The sequence below is a fragment of the Sarcophilus harrisii genome, chromosome 4 (genome assembly GCF_902635505.1).
Source record: "Sarcophilus harrisii chromosome 4, mSarHar1.11, whole genome shotgun sequence".
Lineage (NCBI taxonomy): Eukaryota > Metazoa > Chordata > Mammalia > Dasyuromorphia > Dasyuridae > Sarcophilus > Sarcophilus harrisii.
The window spans coordinates 399,415,368-399,425,330 of record NC_045429.1 but is presented as its reverse complement, the minus strand read 5'-3'; the positions used below and the strand labels follow the sequence as shown (position 1 = coordinate 399,425,330).

The 9,963-nt window shown below is 37.1% G+C and overlaps 1 protein-coding gene across 1 annotated transcript in view; it reads left to right on the top strand.

Moving 5' to 3' along the window:
- Nucleotides 1-441: 441 nt before the first annotated feature.
- Nucleotides 442-9,963, top strand: part of PLPPR5 (phospholipid phosphatase related 5) — a 171,641-nt gene continuing 162,119 nt past the window's right edge. The window contains exon 1 of the mRNA XM_031967129.1: nt 442-788. Within this exon, the coding sequence (XP_031822989.1) occupies nt 552-788 (237 nt within the window). The 5' untranslated portion in view covers nt 442-551. The remainder of the gene's footprint in view (nt 789-9,963) is intronic.

Genomic DNA, 9,963 nt, shown 5'->3' with positions numbered 1-9,963 from the left:
TCGGGGAGGTCAGAGGGGCTTGACCCTAGGCTGACAGAACCGCTCCCCTCCTCCAGCCAGGGTGAATGGTCTCGTGCCAGTGCGGCGCAGCTGCCGCTGAGGCTGCAGCCACTGGCCCGGGACTCCCCGCCCTTGAGCTTGAGCCCATTCCCCAGCGCTACTCCCTCGGGGCGGGATCCACGAGGATTGCCCTGCGGCCGCTACCACCTTCTACTCCGCTTCCTCTACCCAGACCTGGAGTGAAGAGTTTCCGAAACCAGGGCATAGGCGCTGCCCCGGGCTAGCCTCCTCTTCCTCCTCCTCCTGCTCTTCTTCCTCGCCCCCCCCCCCCCCCCCCCGCTTCCTTCTCCTCCTCCTCCTCTTCTTCCTCCTCCTCCTTCTCTTCCTCTCCTCCTCTTCGTCCTTCTCCAGCATCGTCTCCTCCTCCTCCTACTCTCCTGCTGCCGCTTCTGCCCCCGGTGGATGCCATCCCGGAGCCCGCGTGCTGCCACCGCTGCCGCCACCGGGGCGGGGGGCTCCCGGGTCCGCCCGCTCAGCCCGGGGAGGCGTACATGCCCCGGCTCCCCTCCGCTCTCACCAGCAGCATGCTTTATTTCCAGATGGTGATCATGGCAGGGACGGTGATGCTGGCTTATTATTTCGAGTACACGGACACATTCACCGTCAATGTACAGGGCTTCTTCTGCAACGACAACGCCTACCGCAAGCCCTACCCGGGCCCGGAGGACAGCAGCGCCGTGCCGCCCGTGCTTCTCTACTCGCTGGCTGCTGGGGTCCCCGTCCTAGTGGTAAGCAGAGAGGAGCGGGGAGGGGGGTGTTGGGTGGCAGTACGCACTCCACTCGCTCTCGCCTTTGACTCTTGTTCTTTTTTCCTCAGGCTCGTACCTCCTCCCCCTATCCCCTAACCCCAGCAGCCCTCCCAGGTACCCAGCTGTGTGCTAGCATCCCCTAAGTTTCTTCAACTTGTTGGAAACCCCTTCCCCAGAGAACACTCTTTGAGGGGACCGGGGGATATGTGTGCTTTGGGGGCGGAAAGTCAGCCTGGCAATCAACTGTCGACTGTCTTCTCATCTTTAGACCCCCACAATGGCTGCTGATGTTTGCTCCTTGTGGGTAGGGTTAGGGGGTGGAAAGTAATCAGGGGAGAGAGGGAGGGGAGAGGGATGAAATAGAGGTAATTACAGTCTTCACTATGAATTTTTATGTCGACCCTCCAGGTCAGTGTCTTCCTACTTCCAGGGTTCTGGGTTTTGGGGGCCATGTGTGGGGGTAGGGGAAAGGAGGCTGATAATGGGATGGGTATGAAGGAGAAGAAAGCATTCCTGGTTCTCCCATTCTGGTGGCTTAGACCATCTTGCACTCCTAAAATTAACCAACATAGCTAGAGTGATGACTGAAAAGTAAAAAAAAAAAAAAAAAAATAGTATCAATGGGTCTTAGAGATCATCAGTGTCTTGGGAAGAAAGTGACTAACCTTGACATAAAAATCCCTAGCCTAGGGAATAGGGGGGAATAGTAAAAAAGAGAGAGAGGAAGGAAAAATAGTTTTGAAATCAAGAGAGCATACGATTTATTTTTATGCAATTTTATTTTATCAAGCATTTGAAATCTTTAATTTATAGACAATTTTATTTAGAATTCCTGTTAGTAACTTTAATTTATCCACCTTATATCTTCTATGTAAGTAGGATGTGTGCATATATGCATCTAAATATGTATCTATATATTCACTGCTACTTTTTAATATTTCAAATAAATGTATTAGTGTACATAAAGTTGGTAACTCCAATAATAGTTATTATTATTACTATTAGTTATTTTCTTTAGAAAAATCTTATATATCATACAGGCAATTCCAGTGCTATGAATTTCATCTAATGTCAAAGAGGAGCTTAGAAAATGATTCTAGATAGAAAGGAGAAACTTTGAAAAGGATATCTGAACTTGGCTGAATTCTAATTTTTTTAAGTTGAGCCCCTTACAACAATGTTGACTGAAACCCCTCCCCACCTGTCATCCTGTGTCATTCTTGTCCATGCTTTCCCATAAGCCCTTCACAAAGGCACTACCCAGGGCACTAGAGGCCTTCCTCTTGTTCTTTCATGAAAATTTGTGAATGTGCACATTGTAATATCAAATGATAAGAACTTCTGTTCTCTGCAATTAATATGTACAAACATGGCTCCAAGGTTTACATATGTTTTTTTTTTATTTTTCTGCAGATTAATTCATAAATTCAAAATAATGAAAAAAGGTTTTTGAAACAAAAGTTTGTGTTTAAACAAATAATTGTTGAGTGTCTACTCCGATACTCTGCCGAGTGAAGATGAATATGACTTTGAATTAGCTTTCCAGAAGGGGAAAGGGAAGAATAAAACATACACAAATAACTTGAATACAAAATAGCATAAAATACATAATGACATGTGTAAAGTACAAAGAAGAAGTTACTTCATTAAGACAGTGATTCAACAACAACAACAAAATTGAGGGAAATATTCTTTGAAAATAACTTTTCTTTTTATCAAGTTCACTCTCCTGATTATGACTTTATATTCAGTTCTAGCACAGTGATTCATAGTCTATTTTACCTTCAAGTAGAAATCTTTATCACCACTTAAAAAAATCATATTGCCAATTTTCTAGAATGTGTCATAGACTACAAATTCAGCCTATTTTGGTTTTAGGATGGAAAAATCATTCTGTTACTTTGGGACTTTTGGTCATCTTTGTATGCTTGTTTTAAAAGCTTCTTTTTTTCAGGCATATATTTTCTCAGGAACTGATTAGTTCAGTGATTTGTCAGGGGGATTAAAAAGAAATCATGTTGCTTCCAGGTCACTAGTTTGAATATTGACATAATCAATAATGGCTTTAACTCTTTGCTAGTAATGTGTCTTCAATATGTGATTCCAAGTACTGTTCAGACCCTTGGAATTTATCCATGATTAGACATTACCTGTAATCATTAGTATTGTTTGGTTCAGGGTACTAGATTGTTCTCATCTTTTCGAGTACTCTCATAAATAGGCAAGAAGATGGATAGGGAGGCATGATGAGATAGTGTGTGTGTGTATGTATATATATGTAATTTTTCATTTTATTTGCATTCCTTTGAGTGATGGTGATGGGCTGGAAATAAGAGAAAGAGAAATGTGAAGAATTCTGAAGAAAAGAAAGGAATATGAAGGGAAAGCTTAGACTGTGAAGGTGAAGAAGGACTAAGTTGCTCCCCTCTTCTATGCCCTTAGCCTTCACTGAGGAAAAGTGCCCTCTATAGACTTGAGAAGAAAGAGGAAAGAATTATAATTTTTATTTCTTTTAAAAATTATTTAAATAATGTAAAAATCAATTATTCCAGTTCATAGGAATTCAAGTTTTTAACAGCCACTCTAATAAACAACAAATTAACATAAACAAACAACAAATTAAATAAATAAATAACAAAAAAACAAATTGACAAATTCAATTTTTATTTTAAAAAATCCATGTATAGTGTATTTTAATAGAAAAAAAAAGTCTTCAATTTGCAAGCAGACAACCAGGATTGGAGTCCTAGACCTGTCACTCATTAGCTCTGTGACACATATGAGATTTAGCTTCTTAAGGTTCCAGTTTTCTCAACTATAAAATTGTATATTTATTAAGTAGATAATCTTGAAGGTAACTTCTGGATCTAGATTCTAATTACTCCAGGCTAATAGAAAATAAATGACTCTTTGTTTCATTGTCCTCTCTATTTTTTATCACCTGATAAAAGAATTTTTAGGAAAAAGTCTTCTAGTCCTCATTCTGGAATCCCAAGATTTCTTACCCCTCACTATCAACAGTGGGTTTTTTGTGCACTTGTAAGAAATAGAAATCACAAAATTAAATATGTGAATTTCTTTCAGATTAGGTAGTTTTAAAATATCATTTCTTTCTTTTTAAAGATTTGAAAAGAAAGTCATCAAAAATTTTCAGTTGGTCATACTGTACCTGGAATTTAGATTTTGTTACTTAGATACTTTGAATTATAAATACTATAAAAGTAGTCATTCACTATTTAGCTTGATGTGTTCATCATTTGGCACAGCAAAAAGGGCATCAATAGTCATGGATATTTATACTCTACGTTATAGAGGAGAAACTGACCTGGATTGTTAGAGGAATCTTCCTCCTTTGGGAGTTCTGTATAAAAATTAAATCAAAGACCCAGTTCCTATCTTCTAGTACTTTTAAAAATATGTAAAATACTTCATAGACCCACACTTATGCATATATATAGATAAATATATATATGTAGATATATATATATGTGTGTGTGTGTGTGTGTTTATATTTGTGTGAATATTGATGATGATGATGATATAGGCATAGATTTAGATACAAAATGTTCCCAAAGTCTTAGTTCATGTTTCAACTTGAATAACTGACTTAGGAACACCCTGTAGTAAGTACAATAAGTATGATTTTTCAGATTTTAGAGATGAGGAGACTCAGGAGCATGGAACTTAAGTGACTTGTGCATGATCACATAGATAACTGACTGAGGAAGAATTTAAATTTGGGTCTTCCCTATTCAAAGTCCAGCATTTGGTCCTCTACTAGTCCTGTCAAACAGTGCAGGGCACATGTGGCCCACAGCACTCCTGAATGTAGCCAAAACCCAATTAAAATATATTTGGGACATATTTAACCAAACACACAAACAAACCAATAAAGCATAGATAATGTTAATATACCTTTTTTTTTAATGTCAATAATAACTGGAAGGGAGGTTTACATATGATCTAGGGGACCTCAGTTTCTGAATTTGACATGTTTGCTCTAGATCAGGGCTTAAACTTTTTCCACTTGTGAAATATTTTCATCCAAGAAATTAAGTGACCCTAGATATACAGATATATATATATATATATAATAAGTATATAAATCAAATATTTACTGACTACAAATCAATTTTGCAACTCCCATATGGAGTTATGAAACCTCATATGAGGTTGCACTCCACAGTTTAAGAAGCAGGGCTCTAGACCATGCTTTCTCTCTCATAGATACTATTTAATTCTGATTAAATGATCTTTATCACTGATGGTTAGTCAATAGTGTCCTCTAATCTGGTCAAACTTCTTCTCTATTAGTTCACTTCTGACTGCCATATTTTATTAAGAATAATGTTAAGCTGGGTAATGTCTAGAGAACAGTGACCAGCATGGTGAAGGGCCTCAAACAGGTGTTATGTGAAGATCAATTGACTAAAGTGGGGATGTTTAAAATGCAAGTGAAAAGGTTTAAGAGGGTCAAACTTTCAAGTGTATGGAGCACTTCTAGGTAAAAGAGGAAATATATGGTTTTTTTCTTGGCCCCAGAAGGAAGAACTAGAAGCAACAGGTAGGAGTTTTGTTGAGGATGAATTTGCTGATATAAATAGGAGCTTCCTAAGAATTAGGATTAATCCAAAACATTGTATTTTGGACTGGCCTAGATGGTTTCTGAGGTTTCTCCCAATCCTCAGATTCTGTGATTCTTTTTTAATGTATGCTTTGGGAATCAGTAGGTTCTCTTTTGCTAGAAGGGATTTTTTACATGTATGGTCTGCTATGGAGAAAATTATTTACTTCAGATATCGGCTTAGCTTAGTAGTCTCAAAACCTTCTTCAGATTCCAAAATGTTGTTGAGAAGCATGTCTTGCTCCAAAGAATTCACACATGGTGACTATTGACAGTCATCAATCATCCAATAGGTCTTCATGTTCTTTAGATAATATTCTTTAACTACAAGTGATCTCTCTCTTCCCAATTTCTTTTTCCTCTCATTTGACCTCTTAGACTTATTCCATTCTAGTTTGTGTTTTAGGTTCTTTCATATATATCTTACCCTCTAGTAAGTTATATGGACCATGAGTATAGGAAGTGGGCCATTTTTTCTTATTTGAATCTTCAATATCTGGCTGTGTGCATTGAATCTAGCAGAGATTATTGAGGCAGTATGGTATAGTACGTAGAATACAATACTGGCATTTCAGAAGATAGGATTTTGAATTCTTCAGACACTAGCAATGTGACACTGAGAACAAATCACTTAATATCTCTCAGCTTCAACTTCCTTCTCTCTAAAATTGCAGCAATAAATGCAATTACCTGAAAGGGTTGTTATGAGGATCACATTATAACTCCCCTTCCTTCTTCTGTTCTCTCTCCCTTTCTCTTCTCTTCTCTTTTCTCCTTTCTTATCTTTTTTCTGTTTCTTTCTCCTTTTTCTTTCTCATCTCTCTCCTGTTTTCTCTTTTTTCTTCTCCTCTCTTAAATCCTTTCCCTCCCTTCATCTCCTTCATTCCCCTCCCTTACTTCTTCTAGAATGTTGGAAAATAATTTTATGCTTAATTAAAACTGGGTGAAATTAATACTTGGTAAAGTGTAGTTTGAGATGAGAAGTACTTTATTCCATTACTTCTAACTCATTGCCCGTCCAAGAAACCCCATCTTTATTCAGAACTAGAGAACTGGAAGGATATGGCAGCTGCTGTGATTTCTCTCTTATAATTCTAAATGAACAGGTGTCACTACAGGGAGAAGAAAAGGCAGTGAGGAATCTTGCATCTGGAGTATCTTTCATCAGAAAAGGCAATGCCTAGAAATCCCCATGATACCTCATCACTACTTAGACTTCCCAGAAAGGCAGATTTCTTTTCCCTTGCTTCCTTTCCCCCATTACTAAAGTACAAAAATGCCTATTGATGAACACGTAGATCTGGAAGAAGTTCTGATTTTCCCATGTGATAAGCTTAGCAAAATACAAGTTTCTTGAATTCAGGAACTCTTTCAAGATTTTTATAAACTCAATGGTTAGCAGTGTATCCTGTACATAGTAGGTATTTAATAAATGCTTGTTGATTGAAATTATCTTAGTATTAATACTTCTGGATTTGGAATCAGAGGATTTTGAAATCATATCAAAAAATTAATAATATTTAACTAGCATTAATAGACTGCTCTAAAGCTTTCTAAGTATTTTACAAATGTTATATTTCATTGTTTTTCCTCACAACACTGGGAAATGTTGTAATTTGCTAAAATTACCATCATTTTACAGATGAGGAAATTGAGCTTGAGAGAGGTTAAGTGAAGAGTCATAATTCTAGAAGTTAGGTGATATTATTATTTCTATTTTATAAATTATGAAATTGAATCTGAGACATTAAATAACTTGCATGAGGTCAAACAGTTAATAAATATCTGAAGCTGGAGTTGAACTCTGCCTCTATTTCCATAACTTTTAAAAGAGACAAATGGGCTAGATAACTTGTAAGGTCTCTTCTAGCTCTAAATTCATTATTTATAACCTCTGAAGGCACCTCACAGACCTGAATTCTTATCCTGGGATTCTAAACATGAGGCTTGTTAATTGGATCATTATGTCCCTTTGTTTAGTAGTGAATTCTACCTTTGTTTTGAGGGATAACTCAATTATATCAACAATCTTTATAATAATTGCAAAGGCAGTAGTCCTTTCTCTATGGTATTTGTGTCTTCCCTCAAGTAGAATATATCAAAGGAAAAATATCAAGAAGGCTTAAGCCCAGAATGAATAGGGCTACAAAATAAATGTTAAGGACAATAAGAAAGGAATTTTTCAGAGCTGTGTTCATAGAATTAGAGCTAGAAAGGATCTTAGAGATGACCTAGTCTAAATCCTATATATTATAATTAATAAAACTGAGGCCTAGATAAGTTAAGTGGTTTTCTCAAGGTCACTCACACAGGAAGAATCTGACAAAGCCCAGATTTGAACTCACTCATTCAACAAACACTTAATTACCTCTTATGTGTCAGGTCCCATGTTAGGTACAGAAGGAAATTATTTCCTTATGGGAAACCCAACCCATGAACAGTAAGTCAGTCAGCAAGCATTGATAAAGAGTTTATTAAATGCCAGGCACCATGCCAAGACCTGGCAATAGAAGTATAAAGAAAAACAGCTCCTGCCCTCAAGGAGCTTAAATGGAGGTTGTAGGAAGAACCATCCAATCAGAGGAAGAGGCTGAAAGGGATGAAAGATACTCCAAATTGAATTTTAGATATGAAGAGAGATGTCAAGATGAAGAGCATGGTAGAAGAAAACACAGAAACATATACACATAAGTAAATATAAAATTGATATATAGATCATGTCCCTTTGTTTTGTAGTGAACTCTTTGTTTTTAGGGATAACTTAATGATATCACAGTCTTTATAATAACTGCAAAGTTAGTGGTCCCTTTCCTATGATATTCTTGTCTCTCTCAAGTAGAATATATCAAAGCAAAAATGAAATTATGGAGGGCATAGCACTAAGAATTTGGTGAGGAAAGCGATCAGGACAATGCTCATCTTTAGTGCCCCTGCTACTGTACCATACAAAAGAGCAAGGTAGGAGAAGGTTAACTAGTAACAGAGATTCTTTCATGCCTTTGTTGATGTTTTCATGAATTTCTGGAGTGAGCCTTGGAGACAATAATAGGCTTGATTTATAAAGGCTTTAAGTTTCAGAAAGTGCTCTTTCCCCCCCCCCCCCATTAATAGTAATTAATATTTATATATTTTAAGGTTTGCAAAGTATTTTATTTGCATTACTCCATTCATTCCTCACAACAATCCTGTGAAGTATTATTCCCATTTTAGATATGAGGAAACTTAACCTGTGAGAAAAGAAGGGTCTTTTTCAAGGTCAAACTGGAATTAGTTTCTTCCTTGGGTCTTCCTGATTCTAAGACCAACATCTTTGCTGCTAATAACTCTATGAAGTGTGTAGGGCAAGTATTTTTGTTCTCATTTTACATATGAGGAAACAGTCTCATAAAGAAACATAGATCCCTTTATTGAGAAGTACTCACATCTTCTCAGTTACTTGGGCTCACCATTTAGTGTTTTAAGTTCTATCCCAGAATTTTGAGGACCCCGGTAAGCCTCAAGTACAATTTATAATTGAAAGGAATCACCATCATAACATAGTGAGTGGTCACCCACCTTCTACTTGAAGCGGATCTAACACCTTTCAAGGCAGCCCATTCCATTTTGGAACATTTTTAATTGTTAGGAGATATTTTCCTGATATCAGGATTGATCTTTTTTGTGCTGTCCACCCATTGCCCCCACTTCTCCCCTCTAGGGCAAAGCAGAACAAATCAAATGCACCTACTTGACATTTCATCAAATGGTTGAATACAGTTCTCATTTCTCCATCAAGTCTTTTCTTCTGCTGGTTAGAACTGCCCAGACCCTTAATCTTCTTTTTAGATTACAGAATGAAGTCCCTTCACTTTCTGATTCCCCTCGTCCAGAGGTTCTCCAAATGACCAATAGCCATTTTCAGTTGTGGTACTCAGAATGGTATACCTCACTTGCTTGTAAACAATCTGTCCTATGCACAGATAGTTACCCAAATCACTTCATCTTTTGGTGAACAGGTCTGTGATACTTCCTTTGATTTTCAATTTATAGGCTTACAGCAGGACTTTTTAAACTTTTTTCCACTTACAACCCCTTTTTCTGAGAGAAATTTTTATGTGACCTAGGTATATAGGTACATAAAATAGAAATCAAATCAAACATTTACTGATCATAAATCAGAATCTTATAAACTCCATATTCCTAACCTGGCCCCATTTAGGTTTATGCCTGCAGTTTAAAAAGTTTTGTTTTAGAATATCATCTCTGATGTGAAATGACTTGTTTAGGATCATATAATCAATATATATCAGAGGAGGAACTTGCACTCAGGTATTTTTTTTTAGTTTTTCTTTTTAAATTTTTCTTTATTTTATTTTTAATTTATGCAATAAACAACCATTTCCATAACACAGTATAATGAAATAAAAGATGATTGCACATGAAACTGTAAATCAATTATGTATAACTTGCTATTCCTTAAATATATAATAATCATCATGTAAATTTCTCTTTTTTATCTTTTCCCCTTTCCCTCCTATCACAGAGGTTAGC